Source organism: Nicrophorus vespilloides, unplaced genomic scaffold (assembly GCF_001412225.1).
Source record: "Nicrophorus vespilloides isolate i.1.1-1 unplaced genomic scaffold, Nicve_v1.0, whole genome shotgun sequence".
Classification (NCBI taxonomy): domain Eukaryota; kingdom Metazoa; phylum Arthropoda; class Insecta; order Coleoptera; family Silphidae; genus Nicrophorus; species Nicrophorus vespilloides.
In genome coordinates this window covers 1-26,625 of record NW_017097797.1, presented here as the reverse complement: position 1 = coordinate 26,625, position 26,625 = coordinate 1, and the positions used below count along the sequence as shown (strand labels likewise).

General features: G+C 34.5%; 1 protein-coding gene across 1 annotated transcript; it reads right to left on the bottom strand.

Annotated features, from left to right (window-relative positions):
- Positions 1-230: 230 nt before the first annotated feature.
- LOC108561019 (cytoplasmic polyadenylation element-binding protein 2) lies at positions 231-24,253 on the bottom strand. The gene is made up of 7 exons (XM_017918783.1): positions 23,120-24,253; positions 21,444-21,558; positions 3,617-3,667; positions 2,967-3,286; positions 2,692-2,902; positions 2,332-2,624; positions 231-1,087 (listed from the first exon to the last, which is right to left on the bottom strand). Exons 1-7 carry the CDS (start codon positions 23,999-24,001, stop codon positions 971-973), a joined length of 1,989 nt encoding a protein of 662 aa, XP_017774272.1. The 5' UTR covers positions 24,002-24,253; the 3' UTR covers positions 231-970.
- Between the last annotated feature and the right edge of the window lie 2,372 nt (positions 24,254-26,625).

Sequence of the window (26,625 nt, the reverse complement as noted above, 5' to 3'; positions counted from 1 at the left end):
AAATAATTACAAAAGTTAAAGTCATTCAAAACATATTTAACTACAGTAACAACAACACTTATTTAAACATTAATTTATAAAAAAAAAACAATAAAATTTGCCCGAATATCTTGTCAATCTAACTAGCTAAATTAGGTAACCAGTGGCTAAAATAAGACTAGAACATTCCTTGCACTTGAAGTTTTCATATATTACTTTTTTTAAGTTTGATTTCATTGTTTTTTTTTGTATTCAGAGGAGTGACGGGTTGTATTTAGGATTAGAGGGGAGGGGTTATAAAACTCGGTACATGAGGGGGTGTTTTAGGAAATACTATAGCATTAGTTATTCCTTTTCAGGGCTAAAATCCGCGTCGTCTTCCTCCCGGGCGTTTCGTAATACTTGAAACAAAACAGAAAATGATATATAAAAGAAATAATAATATTACACGATGCACCTGTTTCGTGGGGGCGTGGGAGGTAGGATTGAGTTTGTTGGGGGAGGGGTGGTGGTATAAAGTTTTTTTTTTGGTAGCAGTGGCCGCCTGGGAAGAAGTCGGCGCGGCTCTGGCAGACGTATTGCCAATGATATAACCCCGATGATATAGGTAGACACGTGTTCGGAATACGATGGGCGCGGGTCCTTCCGCCCTCCGAACTGGTCGAAGTCATTTACAGAATACGGATGGGTAGGACGACTTTGGGACTTGACTTACTAGATTTATATAACACAACAATCAGTTCCTGCGAGCAGAGAGGAGACAGTTCTTCACTCGTCCAACGTTTTCTTTTTCTTTTTGGCCAGTGCTTTTGAGTGGATCCGCTGCCACCAGCGCATTCAGAAAGATAACTGGTTACATATATATAATATATAGTATATGTATGTATATGTATAATTGCTACTAGATAATATATAATTATGCCTATGCAGAGACAGACAGCGACCTTTGGTAATAAGCTAAAGGGCGGTCGCTGTACTAAGCGCCCCTACGTTAACACCAGCGAAAAGGAACCGCCCTTGGCCTGTCCGCACCCTCCTTCACCAGGGGCTTGTGAAACTCTCTCAATGGACGCGAATGAATCGTCGCCCAGCAATTCTCGCAGTAGTACTACACACAAACATACAATTAGAATTGGACCCCTGCACTACCTGGCAGAAGTCAACGACCTGCACAGGGAAATCATACCAAACTCGCTTAGGTCTACTTAAGAGATGGATAACTAAGTCTTTGCCTCCCTCTTATGCACAGTGTGTTCTATTTAGAGACCTTTTTAAATCTTGATAACTAAACCGTTATATGCTACTACCATATATGTCTGCGGATCAATGACCTTAAGGGACCACCCATCGATTGATCCCACACTCAAATTACTGATAGTTTTGAAAAATTCTTTAAAAAACTACATTGCTTCACTGCTTGCATGTTTGTGTTCGCAGAAATTACACTAAGCGAAAATCAATATTTCAAACATTAACACGTGATGAAAGAAAATGTAAAGTGATTTCAGTTACAAATCTAATGTTTACATAATGATTCACAAAAAATTGTAGTGCATTATTCAGAATATTATTTTATTATTAATAAAACTACTGCTACTACTAATAATAAATTGCTTTGTAAAATTTTAATTATTTATATTTTAATTAAGTAGTTAATTTTAATTAGATAGTCTGTAATTTTTTTAACTACATATAAATCTATAACTTGGTGAAACTTAAATCTTCTTATATTAAACAAAATAAAATGCAAGATTTGATTAATACTTTAAAATATAGTGATTTGTATACTAATTTAGTAATTAATGATGAAATATATATATAAATGTACTATATATGTACTATAAGAAAAAGGCGCATAATGAACTAACAAATCAATTGAAATCAAAATTAAACATGTTTGCATTTGAAATATTTAGCGCGGTTTATAATCAATAACTTGAACATAATTTCTGTAGTAAATCTCGGCTAATCAAATCAGTACATGACAACTTAATTGGAATTTTAAAATATAATTGGTTTAATTGACAATCTATAACAATTACGGTGTTGTTCAAGTAAACGTGAATGTTGATTTAAGTTTATTATGATTTGATTTAATTTGATGTAACTTTCAGAGAAATACGTGATTAAATATATAAAAGTTGCTTGACCTTAGAGACAGATAAAAAAAATCAATAAATAGAGCGTAATCGATGATGTGTGAATCAGAGATAGTGAGCAACGGCTCGAAGGGAAGCAAAGGCTTAGTTTGAGACCAGCGATTAGTTCAGAGGTCGGAGGGTAGCAGCCTTGCCATAGGAAAGTTTAAGGTGCACCTCCGCTAATTGCATTACACTTAAGTGGATGACTTACTTGAAGACAGGTGACGTTGGCGCAGAAGAACGGAGCGAATTTACCTCCGCATCGCTGCCCTTGGCACTCATCGCACATCTGATCGTCCAGGACGTAGGGCTTCACCTCTACCCTCTTGTCGATGTCGCCATGCTGCAGTTGCACAAATCTCGCACTGATAGCAGCAATATAGCTTTGTTGATTGCTGAAAGCCACCCGACCAGCCCCTTTCGGATATTTGAGTTCCGGGTCCGTATCGATTCCGGCGTAACAGACACCCCCGTACAGTCTGTCCATTATCATCGCTAGTTCAACTGCAATCAAAGACCAATAACGGTGTAAGTATCGGATGACGGAACCAGTTATTACACGGGTTATTACCTGCTTTCAAAGGACGCGGCACGCCACCGACGAACACCGTTTTCCTGGGGTCAAGCGGCATCGAGGCGTCTAAGACAAAATCAGCATCTGAGAGTCGCCACGGCCGGATCTGCACGGGCTTGTCTTTTATTGTAGGCGATGATACGCATAGATACAGCTTATCCTCATCGGTTATGCATGCGTCTATTAAGCTTTGAACGGAGTTCTCATCCTGTGAACAAAAAACATCACCAGTGTTAAAAGGGATATATGTTAGATGAGGATAGGTGCATTACCTGGAACAGCAAGAAAGCGTAACCCTTCGGAGGGAAGTAGCTTTTGCTTTCCGCCTTGTGCGGCCAATCGACAACCAGCGCACCGAACCGCCTAAAACTAGCTGTGATCTCATCCTCATCGATGTCTGGTGGTAGTCCACCTACGAAGACCTTGCGGGAGAACCTCTCGCCGCCTTCGGAGCCTTGGGAGTGTGGCGAGGATCTGGAGGGTGAACTCATTGGTTGAGCTCCACCCAAGGAGCCATCCACCAGGTGACTGGGTTCCTCTAGCAGGACAGTGCCTGCCTGCTCCTCGAGACCGCTGAAGTAGCCACCTTTCGCTGAAAAGAGCCGCATGCAGGAGTTTGTCGCCATCGTCAAGAGTGCGTTGCACTCGGGATTTATTTGTATTCGGAGCGGCGCACGTGCTGCGATCGGGGTCGTTGCACTTACTCCACGTGCCCCCCGAAAATTGGGGTAGTTTGGACAACGGGGCTTCTGCGCAACGCCGCCACCGCCGCACACATTTTATCGACACGCCGAAAAGCACCAACAAAATACTATAGACCGCTCTCAGAATATATATATATATACATACATCCATGTGCGAGTGTATATATATATATACGAGTAGGCACTAAAATGCTAGATAGGTAGATGGGAGTACTCACCTTGCAGTTGCGACAGCGATTGGTAGGCATTGGCATTGCAATTTATGAATCCTGAAAAGAAATGAAACAGAATTGATAAGTAAAGACATGAAGTCGTTGCACCCGATTGGTCAATATTAGGGCAAAAGCGAACCCGCTATTTGCGTAAAGGATAATTATAGTGCGTGCCTAAAAATAGGCATTAAATATGCGCGCAACACACACATATACATATATACGCACACCCATACATACACGAACGGCTCTCCGAAATGTCCGCAATCGATCGCTTTCATTAATATTCGCTGCATTCAAATTTCGTCTGACATTGCGAAAGCACTACTATAAAAAAGCTACACGCAGACATTCAATCTATATGGAAAGAAATTATATAACTACTTTCTTGCTGTTACAAAACATTTGTTGCAAAGTGACATTTCAAGCCTATTTGCATTCCATTAATTCGAAACAAAGAAAAAGTTCGTTTTTTTTCGTATATAAAAATATATATGTGTTGTTTTTTTTCCTCTCTTCTATTTCGAGTTACGTGCACATGTTTCGAACCCCCTACCCCGAATCGAAGAACATGTGCTGGGCCGAGAAGCTCACGCGTACCGCATGAGGTGGTCTCCGGGGGTTGGTGGCCTCCGCCCGGCGCAATCAGGACGATAATTGTTGCAGGATCCCGGAATCCAGGATAGCAGGTCGAAGCGAAAGGGTGCATATTAAAGGTCGGGCGGAATGTGCTGGAGGCGCACGGGGGCGGCTATCGATCGGGTCAGCGCGCGCGCGTTCTCGCACGCCACCCCGCCTCACCGCTACAACCCCCTCGCCCGATTTTGGGACGGTGCAATGCATGGAATGCAACAACCGTTGTTTTGTGCTCGCTATTTTGTTGACAAATATTTGCGAATTAATATTATCCCATAATTGTATACAAATTAATTATTGTTTACTAGACTATTTTCAATGCTTCGAAATTATAAACATACAAAAGTCAATAAAATGTACAATAACATTTAGATAATCAATATTCATAAATTTGAGATTTTCTTCATTTTCTTTAAATATTGTTAATAAAAAATATTTACAACTATAACAAAATTGATTGTAAAACATAATTTCATAAATAATTATATGAATTAAAAATAATTCAATAGAAAACATACAAAAATGTGTTAATTCTTTATTCAAATCTAAAGATAATCAATAGTTACCTATAATAATCAAAGTTCAATCATTGCATGTGCATGGGCTACTTGTTTGTTTTTCAAGCATATAAATGAGGATGACAGAACAAAAACTAAGTATTATCAGTATACTGTAATTCATAAAGAAATGAATCAAATTCAAAGTAAGTGCGCTTATTTTGTATTATTAAGTCCTCTGTCCATAATTAGTAAAAACAAAGTAAGTTATGTTTAGTAAGAAATGTTCATTATATCAATAAACATTGTATTAAGTGAATCAAACTTCAGAAGATTTTTTTTTAAATGGAAAATAACCGCATTCTGAAACACCTGAATTGAAATCACCTGCCACCCAAAATGCCTTTTATATGGTTGTTTTCACTAAAAATACGGGTATTGCAACTCAACTTGCCCTAAATAAAATAAAATAATAGGAATTTGTGTTTTGTAAAGAATAAAATATTTTGTAAATTATATCTAAATTTGAAGTGTTTATATTGTAGATTTGCAATTCATAAAATCAATTTTGAATTCCGAACGCTCTGCATGAGTTTACAGTGATTTGTTTACTTTTCCGTTGATCGCGCGGAGAATGGACACAGAACAAAGTGTAGAAAGAGAAAACAGCAGAATTTTACATATGTTAAGTAACTCAAGTGACCGGAGGCGTCTCACAATTCGGACCAGGGCGATTCGTAAAAAAATGCGTTTTATGTAACGCCTTCGATTCCTTACACATTGATCGAAATATTTAAAAAAAAAAATAAGAAAACGTGAAATTAAAAAAAAAGAAACTGTAATAAAATAAGAGTTTACGCGTTGGGTAACCGATATTCGTAAAATGCAACCATTTCCAATCGGTTCGTTTCACAAATTAGCTCAGTTTCCTGGCGAATGCATTTCGATTAAATGAAGGTATATATATATATAAATATATACATATATTAAAAAAAAGAAACCGAGAATTTAGTCGTTAGGTAACCGAAATAAATAATAATGGCTGTGGAATGATTATATAAAAATGATGTAAAAAAAATGTGTGTGTATTGGGATTGTGGTCTGCGTTGCAGCGTACCGGAACAGGCCGTTGCCCTTCGCACGCCACGGGATTGAAAAACCGGAAGCGACCACTTTACGATCGTTTGGCCGAAGTGCAGCGGTGGTAGAAAAGCAGCAGCAGATCGCCATCGTCGTCATAGGATGGACGGAATCAAGAAACATCAATGGGTGCAATTGTCGTCCTATTCCCATTCATTCATTACTAGCTTTGAGTGGCATGTGATGTGGGGATCGCAATTGAATTGGCACGGACGAATGGCGAAATCGTCCATCAAAAATTGGTGTCATTTTCATGTTAATAATAATGCCCGGTCGCATCGTATCGCATCGCCGATAATACAAGCATTTATCAGTTTGTTTTAAAAAAAATTGTATATGTATATTTGCCTGTGAGTGTGTGCGTGTGCGAATAACTTGTTTGTATGTGCTTGTTGACGATATTTGATACGCTAGTAATAATTATAATGTTGTTATTATTATTATATATTTTTTGTCGGACATGCATTAATAAGCACATGGAAGGAAGTGGATTGGTAGGTATAGGTGTCCGGACTTGAAGGTATGGTTCGGAATTTGAATTCGAATTGGCAGCGGAAGGAGACGAATCACGTGGAGCGATCGGAGGTTTCATAATAACGCGAAAAAGTTTCCGATGACTTCACGTGATCTGGTGTGCCCGGGGTGGTACCCCGCGAGAAGCGCGCTCGAAGACCGCGAAGTTGGACCTTACACTACTACCTAGTGCAAATTAATGTGATAAGCGCTCAAACCTTTGCCCAGATTATTGTTCGGAGGTATCCCCCAGGTTGGCGGCACCTCGGAGTGGTGAGTGGTGTCCACGGGGGATGTCCCATAGGCCCGAAACATCGCGGCCTCTCCTCTCGCACGAAACGTGAACGCGTGTGCAGCGCTGTTACAAACTGCTCGCGAATTTCAGCCGGAAAACAAATCGATGATGGATGGATGGAGCTCAGCTCTGCACGTCTATCAACTCTATCTATTTATCTATGTATCTAACGATATCTATCTGTCTATGCGTGTCTATGATGGAACGAGCAGTCCGAACCAGACAATGTCTAATCAAAAACTAAAAGTCCGGAGGCCGTAGCAAGCCCGCAGCCCGTAGTCGTGGAAACCGGGCCGTGCTTATTGTGACACGCGCGCGTGACGTAACTTAATTCGACGCGGTTTGGCAACGCCGCAGCGAACCGATCCACTGCATTACAACACAAACGGGTAACTGAAACTGCGCTCCGGTTACGCCGTCCGGGCCACTCCGGGTCGTTCCGGACCCGAAGGAACCTACCGCCCCCGAATTTTAGGGTACATAGGATGTAGGGCAAACCCATACATACAGAAACGCGCACCACCCCCATTCATCAACAGATCGATAGTGTTCTCACAGCTGTATAGCACTACAAAAACAAACAAAAATGCAATAACAACAACAACAATAACAAGAAAACGCAACCAATAGTTCGAAACCTTCCGCAGGAATCGTCTAGGTGCATCGCATTGCAATGGTCGACATCGCATCAATATTTGACTCCGCCATTCCATCAATAAAATTGTACATTTCACATCAATAAACGAACAATTCGATAGGAGCCTGCAGCAGATTTCATGCTCTTTCGACGAACTCGCTTTTGCTTCCTGGGCCCTTATTGATCTTAGGGTTGGCTGGTTGGCTATGACCCCGTCAGAAACTCTGCGAACTGAATAAGTCGCACATACGCGCGTTGCCGATTTCGTCTTTACTATATATTTTTGAATCCTCCAGTTTGCGGCCATTTTGTTGTACGCATTTTATGGTTCATTGCATGGACTATTGGCGAATTGATAATCTCAATCATTATCGAGATAATCGCGTTTTCTGTATTTTTGCAACATAAATTGCAACTAGATACTTTATCGTTCCGATTAACGACTATTCTGCGCTTCGTTTCTTTTTTTATGTGCTATGCTTCTTTTCTTTACCGACGATTTTTTCTGAAATAATAGCGATTTATTTAAGAATTCATGAGTCAGAAACGATTAAACCTGTGCAACAAAACAACAATGCGTAAGATCGTACTAACAACCAACTGCACCAAGGACAGCTGTTCCTGATTATCCTGCATTTTAATGGTACTTGGTGATGTACTTCAACAAGGCCACCTTATGCTTTTCAAACAATAGTCTTGTACAATATTTTAACACCTTATAACGAGCTCAGCTATTCCTGAACATCCTGCTACTTATTGCTTCGGTTTATCAAAACTGCTTTGTAATACATCTACGACTTATAACATTTCATGCGATTATTTCAATTGTATTTATACTTATTTAAATCATACTAGGTATTATTCTAGTTCAATATTTCAACATCTTAATACCTATTTGATATGTAGATTTTGATAACTACATTCATAAAACGCAGGTTTAAAAGTGACTTGTTTTAATACAAAATCATGCAGGTTTTACAAGAGCAGCGTAAATAATTGGAAAACAAGTACATACTTGACAAGTAACTTGTCATGTTATAACAATGCGTAGAAAACAACTAATAACCACTCTGGTCCTTTAAGGACAGCTATTCCTCATTATTCTGCGTTTTAATAGTACTTAGTAATGTGCTTTAACAAAGCCGCATTATACTTTTGAAATAATAGACTTTTTCTACGTTAGCAACAAACACTCAAATATTATATCCACTTATTGGTTAGATTAATCAAAGCTGGATTATACATTTGTCAAGCTATTTTTTGATATAAAAACAGATTAACATTTCCTGCGATTATTAAAAATGTTGTTTTTGTTATATTTTGTTGTATTTGAAATATTTTGTATTATATAATAACACTAATCAAGAAATACATTTCTTTCAGTAAGCAATACTTAAGATAAATAATCAAGCGTAATTACTTGTAAATAAAGGTGTGGTAGTCAGAGAGACAAATGATAATTGTTAACATATTTGGAAAGTATTGAGTTATTTTTAGTATAAATATGAAAATCCGGTATTATTAATATACCAGGAATATACGTTAATTGAATCGTTTTTAATTAAAACATTAAATTAAACCTTGCTATTGATACTTTGGATACTGGCTAGGATTACGTTGATGTAGATATAAATGCAGGTTGTCATGTATAAATCACATATAGTTTTCACGTTTAGTACGAACTGAGCGGAAGGGATTTTATCGAATCAATAACTAAAATAAAGCTGGAACTATGCAGATAAAAGCAAGCTTATAAACTAAATTGAATTGAATAAGCATAAAGCACAAGATGTGAAGGCGGATTATGAAATATAAAATTAATATGAATAATATAAATTGAAAAGATTATTCACATAATGCTTTGAACTTTAACAATATAGGTATTTATGTTATGATGAAACGGTGGTTGTAAAGTATACGTTGCTATGGATACAAGGTACACGTCCCTATGGATATGAAAGTATAATGCATGTAATATTCATGTAGAGTTTCAAAATTTTAAAACGCTTGCGTTGTATTTCCAAAATCACCGCCCCTAAGTAAATAAAAATCAATGTTGAGTAGTGCCCGCATGGACGTTACTGGTAGGAAGGTGTGCGTTGCGCACGGGCGCAATTTTAAGTGGAGGATAATATTTTACACTAAGTATGACATCAGGAAGAGCAAAAGACCGGTCGGGTGAGAAACGCAACAAAAGGCTGTGCTATATTTAGAGGTTCCTTCAAAATGCAAGGGATTCGTGGCGTATTGATTTTCTTTTATGTGTGTGAGCTCTTCGCGGTATCGAATAAAACGTTGAATAGAAGTTGATGCCCTCATTCATCAACATTTGTAATCGACGTATACTTACAATGTTTAATATACGAAGGAGAGTAATTAGAGTAACATGACCTTATTTTACTGTCACGACGAAAGGGCAAAACCTTTACCTGAACTCTTACCACCCTTTGAACATATTATTTGCCTTCCATTACTCTTCTACTTTCGAACATGCACTGCACTTTATTACTTATTCAACGCTGCGGAAATTCCGAAACAACCTCGTTTCCCAATTTTATAAGCAAATGAAAAAGAAAATGAGGAGAAGAAGACGAGTAAAATGAAATGGATGTGTATATTGTGTATAATATACGCGAAACGATGTTTAGAAACATCGGTTGAAGCAATTGCGCCAATTTCGATTTGCACCAAACGTTTTTGTTGTGAAAACAAGAACCATGTGTTTGCTTGCACATTTTACTTTTGCTTCCTTCTTTGTTTTGCTTCTGTTAATTTCTGTTATTATTATGATTATGTGTGTTTTTTTTATTCATTTGCGCAACGCTGACTACATTGAAATTAGAACACTTAAATTGTCCATTTCGTTATTGCAACGTGCGCCTTATCTGCGAATGATTTGTGCAAACCACCGTTTCTCATGTTTACGATATTTTTTTTTTGCGTTGCCATTTCATTATAATACTCCAATTTTTTATTGTTTAAACGTATTTTCGAATTTTAAGTCAAATTGGAACTGCGTATTACAAATGCAAACCACGCATTATTTGTCAAGTAATGGACAAGTTAAGTACTTCGCAAACGAATTTAGTACCATGTAGTATGGAGAATCTAAAAACTTCTGAGTTTATAAAGTTCTGTTACTAAAAGCGTTCTTTAAAGCATTTGGTATTGATCCGTCTTTAAAAAAAATCTTATAGCAGAATTTGTTGTGCTCGGAAGAACTTGGCTTGAACTCGTATCAAATATTTAAAGTATGTTTTTATGAAGTATTTTGTACCAAGTCCTATAAATTATTGAATATTAATTAAACGTGTTTTCTGGAAATATTATATTTACTAAAAGTAAAAAAAATACGTGTTTCACTAATTATTTTCTAGTAAACTAATTAGTAATATTTTCTTTGAACTTATTAATTTACTTATATGAGGAAATAATTTCTTTACGTAAAATTTTATTCAATCTATCAAAGTTTATAATCCTATATTCTGTGCAATGATTCATGAAATTTGAGTAAGTATAAAAATAAAATTTTCTAATAAATTTCAAAACTTTACGAAATAATTTTCTAATTACATCATATTAAAATATGCGTTAATAGAATATGTAGATATTCTATTAACGCATATTTTAATAGAATTGTTGTTATCTAATGTTAATTAATGACTGAGCTTTAGCAATTTTCTATTTCTTACACTCATCACTTTTTTTTAATTACTCGATAACTACGCAAGTTAATTAGATCATAAAATATGAATCAAAATTTTCAATTCTTTTATTTTTTTTAGCAATAGTTTTCATCTCGACTAGTTAGGTATGACTATACAATTTTATACACTTTGACAAAAGTCTGTAAGATATCCAGAAATGCTGCAGAGTTTTTTTTAATAAAGTATGAAATTTTGGAAAGCTGCGTATTGAATTAAAAAAAATAAATTCGTGATGTAATCTGATGTCATAGATATATGTGCAATATTTTATATAATACTTAATGTGATCTGATAAATACTTCCTGAGGGTTTCAAAGAATAATTTAAAATATTCAATATTTTTGTACAAACCTGTCATGATTTTATAAACTTCTGCACTTTGACAAAAGTTTTGTATGTTATCCAGAAATGCTGCAGAGTTTTCTTTAATAAAGTTTTGGATTATGGAATTAAAAAAAAATAAGTTTGTGATGTAACCTGCTGTTATAGATATATGTGCGAAATAAATCAATGCATAATGTGGAGGATGGTCTTCGTGTTCATTATAAATTGGGCCTCGTGGGGTTATCTATGAGCCCTTATGGCGGTGATTCGCTTTACGCTTCGGTTATCGGGAACGCATCCCTCGCATAAAGCGGGCATTGCTCTATCGATTAAGCCTTGGTCCTACCCAGAATCGTAAACTTGGCAGATGGATCTACCCGTTTCGTCGGACAATTAAAATCGCGACTGACTTTACGACAAGCAATTCCACAAGAAGCGTGAAAGTACCATTCTACAATCACCCCATTATACCATTTTTTTAAGAACAAATAGATAAACAGGAAAAGATAAATGAAGAAAAGTAGAACTATCTCCACCTTTTGAAGAACGTTCACTACACAGGATGTAGGATAGCGAAAAAGAAAAAAGTTGATGTAGTGTCGAAAGCGTAAAAAGTTCGCAACTTTAAAAACCGCGAGTATTTAAAATTTAATTGAAATTTATAAAAATAGGCGAACACGAAAAAAAATCACGCTTGAGGGGACATCAGTCTCTCTCTCTGACCTCTCACTTTTTCGGTGCCTTTCGATATTGGAAATTACAATTAGAAACGGTAGAAACGACAAAAGTTTTGTCGCGCGTCGATGTGATTTGTTTTGTCGCCTATCCCCGGATGACTGAGATGGACGACTTCAACAATAGAATCTCATCGATGGAAATGCATCACTCAAAATAGTAATGGTGTTATTGTTGTGACAAGGCATCAACACTTGGCCGCATATGCACGCATTAATGACGATATCGTAATGGGAAACATTTGCATCGGTATAAATATTCCCGGCTTGACGACGAACGCAATCCGATATCGTTGCGCGCGTGGGCGTTTCAATGATTGTGTCGAATTCAACTGTTTTGTTGCTAAACAGTGTCGAGACCTGTTGGTTTGCATTAATCGACTCGATCCATGAATAAAACAGCAACAATCGTCACCGTTCTGATGCAGTTATTATTTCACGTTTTAATGAAACATTCAAGAGTCGAAGTAATCAAACAAATAGTCGTACAATTCGATTCATAAACTACGCACAGTTTGACATGAATCCCCGTTATACGTCTTTTTGTTCATCTCTCATCTTTATTCGATTACTCCAGAATTTTACAATTATTCAAATTGTTTTCATTTACTGTAGATAATCATTTATTCATTTGCAATACACTGAAAAAACTAAGGTCAATAGTTCATGTCAGATGTGCTATAAAGTATGGAATAATTATATATGTATGTCCTTAAATCAGAATATTCATGTATTATGTCACCATATTTATTTATTTACAATCAAATCGCTTAATCATATAAGTATATCATAACCCCGCTATACGTTATTAATTTTTAGTCGTATGATAGATGCAACGCTTTGGTACGCTATACGTTGTTGACTATAAAATATTGCAATGTGATTTACGCTTTCGAATATGCGAATTACTCTTAGAGATTAATAAAAAAATGTGATAATAAAATAAAGCAAAAAATAAACTTTCTGAACTTTCCATATATACTATTCACTTATGTGAAATTTAATTATTATTAATTGTTCAAATTGATTTCATTCATCACGCTATGTGTAAAACGTTTTAACAAGATTTAATCAAATTTATTAAAGTTTTATAGTTTATAAATTATATTTTGTGTTAAAAAAAAATAAAACTTGAAAAATGGAACAAAAAAAGTGTAATTTAATTACTATTAATTGTTCAAATTGATTTGATTTATAAAAAAAATGACAAGAATTTAATCTAATGTAGTAAACTGTGAAAATACAACATAATAAATATTTTTATCTACAGATTAATGAACTGTTGATTGGTTAAAACAAAATGATGATTTTTTAGTTTATGAATTTGAATAGTAATGTTTCATTTGCAGATTCATAAACTGTTATATCAAAGTTAATGACAAATATTTGTAAACTTCTGTTGACGTGAGATTGACGAGTATATTAATTATTTTCCTGGTATTAACCACATTTGAATACATAAAAGGAAAATTCAAATATAAAAGAAATTTAATTAATTATTTTTAACCCCGTCGCTTAATTCCACTGTCTGCTATACACACATGACCGTGTTCTATTAATTGTTCAAATTGATTTCATTTATAAAAAAAATTACAAGAATTTAATCAAATGTAGTAAACTGTGAAAATACAATATAATAAATATTTTTATCTACAGATTAATTAACTGTTGATTGGTTAAAACAAAATGATGAATTTTTAGTTTATAAATTTTAATAGTAATGTTTGATTTGCAGATTCATAAACTGTTATATCAAAGTTAATGACAAATATTTGTAAACTTCTGTTGACGTGAGATNNNGTATTAACCACATTTGAATACATAAAAGGAAAATTCAAATATAAAAGAAATTTAATTAATTATTTTTAACCCCGATATACGTCGCTTAATTCCACTGTCTGCTATACACACATGACCGTGTTCTATTGATTGTTATCTACATGTAATGTAATGGAATTAATATTGAAATGAATGTATGTATACTCGAGCACGCATATATATTGATCCCCGCTATGCGTCTCGTAATCTACGAGCCACGCAACCCTAAAACAGACTATTCAGCTGATAATCCGCTGAGTGTTAATAGATTAATTCAACAAAACGCAACATTCAAACGCATCTGCCTGTAGCCCGGTATGCGTCGTTTAATGTTGCTGCAAATTTAATGCGATACGAGTGTTGCATCATTTAATGAATACAGAAATGAATTTGTTCACGTTAGTTCATGTTTAATATTGATCCCAGCAATTCGTTGAAAGTGCCACACATATTTCTCAGAAATTGTTCATTTAATTTGTATCTCATATTGCAGGTTGAATTCGTTTCAAGGACACGTGAAAATTTCTTTAATTATATGAATTACGCCTAACACCGAAACTCAGCAATCTTCATTATACGTCATTAACGTTTTAATTACTTACTACATGGCAAGTAACGTTTCAATTAAAATTCAAAATACTTGTAGTTACGTAGATCAAACAAGACAAGAACTTGATCATAGATATTATACAAGTTTATAGTAATCCCCGCTATATGTTGTTTGTTTCGATTAATTTATATTATCTCACATTGATCTATTTTCGCTCAATGTTAAATGCATTAAACGGTATGCAAAGTTCATCGTAAATATTAATTGTAATTGTCACCATATTTATGTATAATCTATTCGCTTTGTATAATGAAATATATGTTTTTTTTAAATAATTAAATAAACCAGTCTGACTGAAAGTATCTATAACAATTACAAATTATATACATTTTAACATTATATACGTTATACGTTATTCAATATGGAAAATGAATACAATCATTTAATGTAAATAAGTAAGTTATGCCTTAATTTCCAATTTGTGGAATTAGTATATTCATTAATTATATAAGTTTATCATAAACCCGCTATACGTTGTTGACAATAAAATATTGCAAAGTGAATATGTGATTTACTCTTTCGAAGGAACGTCAGCGGACACATTTAATGGCCAATTATCAATTTAGCCTGCAGTTCCGCGGATGTTAAAATTAGTCCTCCTCTAAGGACGTTTATCCTCGTGCATCAACATTAGATTATGACCAACCGGGAAGCAGTTTACGTAAGTGCAGTAGTTCAATTTGAACTGGCCATTTTGATATGGGGCCGTAGTAAACAGAGGCGGAATAAGGTGGAGAAATTGAAATGGAAGAGAGGATGAAAGGAAAGGAAATAAGGAAGAAAATGGGTCAGCCAGGGACCTTGCACGTGTGCGGAATGCGACTTCGGTTGCAAAAGGGATTTTAGCGTTTTATCCTGTATCGATTTTCTTCGAGTCCTCATGTTCTCTTTAATAATACACAAAAAAAAAGAAGAAACAACCATAAATAATGTAAGCATAATTCCCGAGACGACTTTAAACATTATAATTAAATTTGTTGCAGGTCAACAATTTTGAAAATTTAATCGCCGGGACACATAATGAGTTCGGATTTGTAACTGGAAATAAAAAAAAAGAAGCGAAATAGAATAACCGTCAAATTTAGGAAGTTTCATTATAGTGGATCGTCGTTATTTCCTCGCCATTGTTGTGTTATATACGAGAATATACATGTATTTAAGTTTTTTTTTTGTATGTTTTGTTTCGAAATATTCTCACGAAATTCCGAATTCATTAGCCCTATCTGAAAAGCTATCTATGTTAATACGACGCACGTGGTCTTTCTTGTAGTGAGCATTCCTTTAAATATATATTTTTGGGGACGCATTAACGAATACCCACCAGAGTTTAGAAAATTGAGTATGCAGAGCCAATTATTTTTATCCGCCATAGGGGCGAATCAATTGCATGTTATTTTTTAATCAACCAACGAATATAAAAAAAACATTATAAACGTGCGTCACTCACAATCATTAGTGCAATATTGTCACTAATGATTGGGAGTGATCATTATACAAGACTGATGAATGTCAAAAGCTTTTTTTTTCAATTTAATTAAATTGTAACAAGAATAAATTGATTGTCTGTGCGAAAACAATATTATTTATAAAATATGAAATGCGTCATATTTCGATATGAAAAAAATTAAATCGGATACGGAGAATCATGAGTTTCTAAATCTAATAGTAATTCACACGAAGTTTAGATCATGATAATATTCAGTTTTGAAAAGTCGTTACATATTTTCAAATAAATTAAGAAATATACAGCAATATATTTCACCACGAAAGACGTTACGTAAATCATTTGTAAATCTTTAAGCAAATGCTACAATAAAAAAAATATTTATAATAAATTAAGAATATCAAATTCCATAATCACTACACCTCTTAAATAATTGCATTATTTATAGATTTTTATTGACCTTGAAGAAAAAAATATTTTTTTTTAAATTAACATTTACATTGCAATTAATATTTGTATATTAGTTTCATTTAAATAGACATAAATTCTTAAAATTAACCTATTTCCTAAAGTTTTTTATAATAGTTATGTTTCTCTAAGCTTATGAACGAGTACAGTCGATTCCGTTCAATCGGGATACATTGGGACTAATACATTGTCCCGATTAAGCAGCTGTCCCAATTATCCGAAGTTCCACTAAAATTAAAGTTTTTAATATTTGATTTAATAAATTGCACAAAATAAAACAAGTCATAAAACTATACATAATAGAAAATGATATAAATTCTGAAACAATAAATATGTATCTCACGATTAAACGATATATTGTCCCGAAAAAGCAGAGTAAATTTGTGTTATTTCGTTAGTTTTTGGATTTGTCAACCGGCTGTCCCGATTAACCGGTATCCCAATTAAGCGGAATCGACTATACTTATACTAATTTTAATATTTTAACGAGTATTTCTAATGTCGTGCTAAAAGTACTTGAAAAACATGTCAACTACTTTCACTTTATAATTTAATTTGTATATTTTATTATATAAAAAATAAAGGAATATTCACAACAATAACACAAAAAAAAAGTTATAACTCAACGCTGTTATTTGCATGTACGGTCTTTCACGTGAACCGGAAACAGTGTTTTGTAATTACCATAATACGCTGAAAAACAGATCCCTAATCGTTTTCGCCTTGTAAATATTTTATATTGAAAATTCAGACCATTTTTATTATCCAATTCGTGGAACTTAATTTTATGACATAATAAATTATTATAAAATAAAATTGTTTCCTTCTCTATCTTTATTATATCAACTTCTACAATTATTAAGTTTTGTATTTATATAATTTACTAAAATTTCAATAAATTGTGTAAATTGAAATTGTAACTTTTTGAGTCAACATTATTTTTTTTTAAACCGTGTAAAAGCGAAAACGTGTAAAGAAAGTACCATGTAAAACTAAGGATAGATGTAATTGAAAAAATATTTTTGTCAATTTTTTTTTGTTACGAATTATTACGAATTTTATACAAACAATAATAAGAATGTAATCAATATGATTAAGTATTTTATCAGTAAATGGAGTGAACAATCGATTGTCTAAACATTTTATCTCTAATTGTAACAGTAGCCTTTCACGTATTTACTGGAAAAATTTAAAAAAAATCCACTATCAATTCAGAATTATAGAAAAATTCCTTTATTGTTACTTATATTTTGCAAAAAGTAGATAACGAAACTAAAATGCCCGAATAACACGGTATTTCAGTTACACGGAGTCTCAATTAACACGTTAAAAAAAATTGCGATTATTTCTTAAAAGTGCACTATAAATGTTTTGTTAATGTAATAATATAGTTAAATTATAGTATGGAAATATATGAGAGAAATCAGGAATCATTTGACTTCAATTAATCATGCAGCTGACAATAAATTTAAACAGGATAGGATTTAATTGGGATCAAAGGTATTTTGGTCAATTTCAATGAAAATGTGAAAAGGTTTATAGAAAAAATAGAAATTTAATAAAACTCTTTGATAGGCATATTTTTTTCTGAGCTATAAATATAATCCAGTTGTTCTTCATTTACATTGGGCTTTTGTTGTTGATGTCAGTGCATCAACGTTCGCTCCATTAGATAGGACCTAATTTCCTTTGTGTCCGACGTCCATGCAATTCACATGCTGAACTTTGTATTTTACACACTAACCTTATTTGCTGCACGTAACATTTCGCAATTTATAATTTAATTTTTATAATATATATATTTCGCAGTGCGTAAGTATATTGGAATCTCATGTGTCATGTTTTCTGTATATTTCCAACTAACTTACTGGTATTTTGTTCGACGAATATTCTCACAATTATAAAAAAAACGTATATTTTGTTACCTTTTCTAACATGCTGTGTTTGTCGCACATAATTTCCACGATTGTAGGGAAACTTTGAACATTTCATGTAACCTGTATACGGTCCATTAAATTACTTTACAAACTACTTTCCTTTCGTTAAAAGTTTCATTTCGTTCGAGCATTTGATATAAACGAAATAATAATCTTATAAAAGCATTAAACTTTTCATTAATTTCTAAATTTCTTTAAATGGAAAACACGCAAGTTCAATTTAAAGTTACCTCTAATTAAATTTTTATTTAGAAAATTCAAAATATTGATGTTATAAAAATATACATATACTTTATTCTAATTTATACTTTGAATAGATGTTTCTTAAATAAATTTAGTGTCATCACTAAATATATACAATTAATGTATGTTTTTTTGAATATATGAAGTAAAACTATATCAAAATTCGTTACATTGTGAAAATTAATTTTAAAATTTCCATTTCCTGAGCATAAATAAAATCTGCGTCTTATATACGAAACTCTTTCAATTTATTGATTAAATAATAATTAGTTAGATAAATTTACATTATTTGTTGGGAATACATTGTTCTATTTTGAATTTCCCGGGAAAATTAATTATAAAAATCTGGGAAAAGCTATCAGATTTTCGTATATAGTACGTATTTTTAATCATAAAATGAAAATTACTCAATTTATTGCAAATAGGTAAATATGATCAATATCCAATAAATATGTAAATTTGTCTTATTAACTTTCAGTATTTAATTAAAGACGTACTTTAAAAATGTATTATGTACTTTAGATTTTATATTATAAAAACAAATGTATTGTTATTATTTTGCAAAGTTTTCTACATTTTCAGTGGAATGACAACTTTTTATAAGTATTTTTTTACCGATGTTATTTTGTAACGAGAAACTTCCTTACTGTTATGTTCTTTGTTCGGTAAACAGTTTTGTATATATTCTCAACTCCTCATCTTCTTTTTTCCTCTCTGGTTATATTAATAATGAATTGATTGAATATTCGTACAGAGGAAGGAATAATGTAAAAAGCTATATTACTTCGCGTAGGTACGCCGTGGGGAAACAAAAACCGGCGTGCAATTTGGAATATATTAAATATTGATTTTCCGAGCAAGAAAAGCCTTAGGCGTCGACTTTAGGCGAGACTTTCCGAAACCATTATTTTCCTCTCTTTACCGAACTATTTCGCTCCTATTAAACAGCCGTTAGGAGACATTTAATTGCGTCACGTTGCGTATAGATGCGTATCGTTGATGATTAAAGTGGACGAATCTCTGATGAAAGTAATGAGTTTTTAATTTTTCCGAGCAGAAGTTTCCGGATGGCGTCGGGCCAAGGCGCAGCTTTGGCACGGAAAGAGGTTTCGTGGCATTTCGGCCGAAGCCCGTGTGCACCAACCCCGGAAACGGATTTAGGTTTGCCCTCACGTGATTTATATATACATATATATGTATGTACATGTTTTTTTTTGTTATTCTTATCCTGTTATTTTTATGTAATTTTTCTACTATTTTTTGTTATAGGAATCAATTAACAGAAGCCTAATTATGGAGGCAAGCGGATTCATTAAGTGTAATTTACATGAATTAGAATGAGTCCCTGTCCTGGGTATTAACTAGGTAAAAAGTATAGGTTTTCGGTAAAGAACACAGGATAGTTCCACTTATTCCGTTGAGGCAATTATCATGAACGTTTATATACTGCTTTTCTGACATCTTTCGAACATCCTTCGTTAAAACTCAATTCAATGTAAACGGTTATATTTATTTAAGTAAATCTAAACATTTCATTATCGTTTTGACATATTTCACTTAATTACATATCTGTTTTATTTTTTTTTAATTGAAAATTATAATTAAAAAAGAACTTCATAAATACAGACAAGAAATAATAAACGCATCGAAATCCCGACAACCGAAAAACAGACAATCAAAATCCCTACATTCGAAATAACGACACTATCAAAATCCCGACAGTATATTTTATTATTTGATATAGCCTTATTCATAATAAATTTATTAAAAAAGGGCGGAAAGATCTATTTTAAGCCCTTTATAACGGATTTTGTTTGTTATGATTGGAATTATAATTAGGTATTTAATTCTGTGTACTTTTTGTGAATATTACAATAAACAATATTATTTTATTTAAAATTAGTGAAATTATATTCAAAAGTAAATCAATTGGATTACAAAATATTATAGTTCTCAATTCCAACTTGTCATACCAACCAAATTAAATGATAATTCCTCTTTACTGTACATTTTCTAAAAAATGTTCAGAAGGTGGTACATTGCGTGTGTGCATTGAATTTTAGCTCTGAAATTACATAATAAGTTTCAACTTTTTACTGAAAATATTTTAAAAGTAATAATATTCATGAATTTAATTAAAAAAAATACATATTCAATCAAATTATTGAGTTATCATATTTAATCATAAAGAGACGAAGAGCTATTTATAATGTAAAAAAAAACGATATTTGTAGCAATTTTGGTGTAATTATCTTGGTCTTAGAAGGAATATCAAAAATAACTTTAGACTATATCGTGACCCAAATTCGTTGAGGAGTTTTGCGCAAGCTGCCATTTTATCAATTGTAAAAAAATAAATAAATAAAAATAAAGCAGACGGTAACAATAAAGAGCAAAGTAGATCATCGTTAACGGCACGAATTGCAGAATTGCATCGAACAAGCAAACAATTGTTTCGTTTGCGCCGCGCACCTCTCCTCGCTTTAAGTTATTGATCGGAGCGCGCGTCGTATTTAATAAAGCCCTTATCAAAGATTGATAATCCCATCTGGAATGGGTTTGATAATTAAAATGCAGCTCTCTCCCGTGCTCGTTGCCCGAATTATTTAGGGCAATCGCATTACCGCGTTCCTCGCTCGTACCATCCATTCCGAGGTGTACCAGGCTATGTGGTATCTGTTACTTGAGCAAACACCGAAACGGTATCTGGATACCTTTTTTAGCCCGTCTGTTTGTCGAAGATAGTGGAAGAGCAAACAACGCGTGTAATTAGATTATTATTACGAGCCGAACGCAAAACGCGCTGATTACGAAACACCTTACGACTTACCTCGAAGATCGCTGGGTTCCGACGGGGTCCTCATGATGTCATTGAGGATGTGCTCGAAGCCCTTCATCGTTTCCAGAGGGCTTCCGCCGTTGGCATTCACGACACCGCACCTCTCCTGCAACAATATCCTCAACTTTATACCTCTGAGTAGATTCTTCTACCACTTCAATTTTGTTGGTTACTACAATACGAATACTTCCATTTATTGAATTCCTTAAATGATTCAACAGTTTAGGAACCATTTGGATGATTCTTGAACTTCAATTAAATTCATTTCAACTAAAATCAAGTGTATGACAATGACCTTACTTGCTTACTTTTAAATACTACTTTAAATTTTGCAGATCAACAAAAGTAACTAGTAATAAATTTTACTAGGTAGTTTCTTACAATTTAAGTACATTAACATACATTCAGCCATCCAAAGCCAATCACAACGATCCCGGAAATATATAATTCATTGATCAAGTGCTCAGCAAACTACCTAGGAAGCGGTCAATCATTCGCAACTTCCATTCTTATTTCATTTCCTTTTACATATTTTTTTTGTTTCATTTGTACTGCCTCAAATTTCTTATTTAATCCATTATTCAATTATTAGTTACTTCTGTTTTTTTTTTGTTCCCGTAGCGAGCGTGAAAAATTCGCTTTTATTTCCTTTTGGAAACTGCGGCAGAGAATTATTAGATCACCGATTTTCGAATCGTGGTGAAAGCGTGCGTGTGTATGTGTGTACGACCGATGATGGTTGCGCAACGACGATGGCCGCTTACCATAACCAGCGGACAAAACTTTGATGGATTGTGTGCGAAGAAGTACACAAGAGGATGAATGTGGGCGTCGGTAGGAGCGGGTTTTCCGGTTCTCGAAACGTAGTATGCGAATTGTTTTGATGGCGAGGCTTGAGGAGTTGATGTGTGTGCTTGGAAAAATGTTAGTAGTCTAGAGATGTTTAAATTTAACTCGCGTGTCCGCGACCAGAGCTGCTATTTCTGTTCAGATGTGGCTCTCTGGTGACTACTACTACCAACAGACACCTCACCTGTCCCCGAAAAGACGTCACTTCCCGAAGAGCACGAGTTAGTTCAGAATGCAGAAACAATATATAACAGAAGTGCAACAATTACGGGACAGAAAAAAAATAATAACAACGATAAAACAATGATGATAACAAAAATAAATAAAATAAAAATAAAGAAAATTCTTTATTAACAAATTAATAAATAAAAACATAAAAAAGAACAACGAAATTTTAAGACATGCATACACACAGCAACAACAACAAACAAAAAAGAAAAACAATAAATAAATAGTATAGTAGTGCCAGAGTATATTTGATTAAAGCCGTGACCTATAAAGAGGCATCTCTTCTTCTCACTCCTAATATGTTAAATTTTCAGTTCTCTTTTGAGCGTATTTTCGTAGGCAGCAATTGTTTAGCCTAATTTTGCGCGCGCTGAACTAGTTCCAGCTCCTCTGGCATTACTATGGAACGATAAAGCGGATTAATTAGGTGTGCAATTATTATAAAGACAACAAATAAATAAATAAAACAAAACAAAATTGTGACGAGTACAAAGTCAGCTGAGCAGAATTGCATATACATTGAACGTAGGAGGCGTGAGTGATGAGGCTGAAATCATTGGTGTGCAAATGCGTGGCCAACACGTTTTTACCTGAAACGGATGGAGTTCTCGGGTTTCATCCATATTAGTGATTTCGAAGGTGGGTGGCTGTGGAAAGGGCCCCTTGCCAGGATAGGAAGTACTTCTCCTAAACTTGACGGGAGAGATGACTTGCTGCTGCTGGTTGAATGTAGGACTTGGTTTTCTGTTCGCGACTCCCATCTGCTGTAGTGGAGTCAGGTTTGGTACGCTCCGGCCCCGGTTCCATACCGACGTGTTCGTCGACCAGCTCTGTCCAGGATTGCCCCATGTGCCGTAGTTCTTGTACAAGGGCTGCGGACGTGTTATGTTATGCGGGAAGTTGTGGCTTGCTGTAATCGCGCGCCTTCCTTGGTTCTGGTTGAAGAGATGGGCTTGTTGTTGTTGCTGCTGCTGCGGTTGTTGCTGCTGCGATTGTGGTTGTTGTTGTTGCTGCTGCTGTTGTTGCTGCTGTTGTGGTGGAGAGAAATTTTGAAAACCTAAACTACTATTCACATTTGGTAGGTTCGGTACGAAGGCCTCCTCGATACCCGTCGACCAGAGGGTACTCGGATCAGGTGTACTGGTCTGATCGGGCTGGAACAATGCCGCGGGTCCGGTGGTCTTTATAGCCTGTCCGTCGCACTTGGATGTTTCCTGCATATCACCTGCGACGCTTCCGTCCTCCTTCTTGTCGACGGTGTCCTCGGATCCGTCAGGTGCACAGCAACATACAGCAACAACAGCTGTTTTGTCGACAAATTCATCTTGCATATTTGTTGAACGGGATTCACTTCGCTTAGGTGTGGTGAAATAAATTAGATTGGAACTAGTATTGCCGGCGTTCACCGATATGTCCACTGCACTCAATGAGGAAATAATGTTCGGGCAGCCACTTAAAGTAAATTCACCCATTTAGTTATCCCGACCAACCAATGTACTTTTGTTAGCCACCCGTTATGTCATATATCCCGTACTACTCTAACGCCATAACCCTTCTCGGATCCCGCTGACATGCGCAACTTCCTCTTTTTTTTGCTCCACACAGATTACATCGGACGAGTTTGCGTGGACGATTTTGCTGCAGCTGATGACGCGACACGCGACACGATACGGCACGGCAAGCGTCGCGACGCCGGACGTCGCTACCGCCGCCTCCGTCGAGGCGCGGGGGCGCCACCATACGCCGCCGTTACGTAAGCGGACGGCGACTCTCGGCCGTGCCGCCAGATCGCGTCGCGCGACAATCGGCATACCGCGCGATGTGAACGCAATCATGAGGCACGCGCCTCCAATTCCTTGAAATTCCCTCAATTTGCTCCTATCCTTTCCTGCTATACAGGATATCATTATGCTTTATGCACGGGTACGTAATCGATTACATTGCATCTCACATATGATGGTAACAATGGTAACGCACACGGATGGAACGTTGACGCACGTTACCATTCACGTTTTTCGTCCCACGTTTGACCTAGTTCGGAACATCCCTGCTACCCCCACACCAACCCCTGTTCTAAATGAATAGCCAACGTTTGCGTTCGTCATTCGGGGACCCATCCTCATTCCCCTTCTCCTCCCAATGGGTGGTGGGTTGTTGGCTGTTTATGGTTTGTTTGCGTCCATACCGTCTTCCTTTCAGGCATTTGATTATGATGGTGATTATAAGGAATTGACGAGCGGATCACGTTGAATTGTGCACATGTTTTCGCAGTCGATTAAACCAATTGCCTGTCCCTCACCAACAGACCTGCAGTTACGCAAATTGCGATCGTTGTCGCAATTCCGATGCTCAACTAAATTGCTTAATCGCCAATCATGGAGATGACAGCATTTTAACTCGCAAATCCGCCTCTAATAGGGGACAATATTCAATTATTTAACCATTACAATTGCCTACTCTCAGTTTGGCCTATTTTCTAACTTATCCCTATTTTCTTAATTTACTACTATACAAAATAAGCAGATATTGACAATACTCAAACTTTCAAAGAACACTGTATCACTGTATCTTATTACAGCATAATTCTTGTGCAATGTTATATTTTACAAGATTTGGTTTCTGAAGTTAAAATAATTCTAAAAAAATGTCCTTAAAACAATATAAATAAAACGAAACTTATCTAGCAGTTTATGATCGATAATGTAACAATAATTAAGTTTCCATTTATTTTCAACGATCAATATTCGCTGTCGTAATTTCAGTGATTAAATAAATGACCAGTTAATTATATCTTTGAAAATACACAAAAACGCTTATAATCGAATCAATTTGTAAATTTATATGAAAAAATGAAATTTACAACCAACGAATATTTGCAATAACAAATATTTGACATTTATTTCTTAACTTAATAACAAAACCAAAAAATAATTCTTAGGGCGGAAAGACTTCGGTCGATAGCCCTTTGGCCAGCCTATTAATTTTTTTTTTATTTTATTTTAGAATTTATTTATTTTGAGAGTTCTTATAATTTTTTAGTTTTTATTATTATCATTTATTTATTTATAGAATGTACTTTTTTTTCTTTTGTATTGATTCTTATATAATGTTATATAAAAAAAATGAAAATGTTAAATTTTAAATTTGTACTTAGAATATTCAGTTTTTTTTATCAAAAAGTCATTTATTAGTTTTTCTTTTACTTAATTATTTGAAATAATCGATATTCTTGGATGTATTTAAATTGAATATAAATTATTAATCAATAAGATGACGCAATAGGACAACTTAGAAAAATCAATTAAAGTTATTGATATATTTTCTACTTATTATTTGATATACTTTGGTTAATAGTTAAGAAAATATAATATTTATGTATTATTTATGGACGATAAAAAATGTTTTTTTGTCTAGTAATGTTGAGAATTTGTTAAGTAATTTGATGAATAACTGAAATGTCTATTTTACATGTAATTTATATTAATGACAATACAATTTAATAATTAATAATTATTACTTTTGTATTTGAGAGTTGATTTTGAATATAAAAAAAAGATATGTCCAAAATATCTTGCAAATATACTACTTACATTTAAACTCTGAACCACAACTGACTTACACATGGAATGATGCGAATATCAAGTAAAGTCATGAGAAAATCGATGAACGACCTAACGGAGAGACCATTCACCGAACCATCTAGTTCAGTTGCGATCGGAACCAAAGAGAAACAATTACTTTGATCTCGATGGGTAGCTGCCCATTGTCAAGAATGCGGTGAAAAAATTTCGTCTCGTTTTAATGCTCCTCTTTTTTTGTTCTTTTCTCCGCGTTCCCCATTTCACGCTTACGACTTCCTCCTCGAAACCCGAAACAAAAAATCGTTCATTCTGAGAACCATTCGGACTGACCAAATAATAAACGAAAAGTAAAATTTGATACAGTAGTTTTCACTTCGCCGTCGGCGCGGTTATTTCAGTTATTTTGTTTTTCTCTCTTTCTCGATATATATTGTTTTTGTATTTTTTTTGTCTTCTCCTCTCATTGCTTTCTTGGGTTTGCGTTCGAACATTTTTCTGTGCAACCCCACTTCGGT

Coding starts and splice junctions, on each gene's coding strand:
- LOC108561019 (XM_017918783.1), bottom strand. CDS start 24,001: ATGGGTGAATTTACTTTAAGTGGCTGCCCGAACATTATTTCCTCATTG. Junction 3,287..3,616: donor ATCGCTGTCGCAACTGCAAG/GTGAGTACTCCC, acceptor GGCTCTTTTCAG/CGAAAGGTGGCTACTTCAGC. Junction 1,088..2,331: donor CCAACGTCACCTGTCTTCAA/GTAAGTCATCCA, acceptor GTTTGTGTGTAG/TACTACTGCGAGAATTGCTG.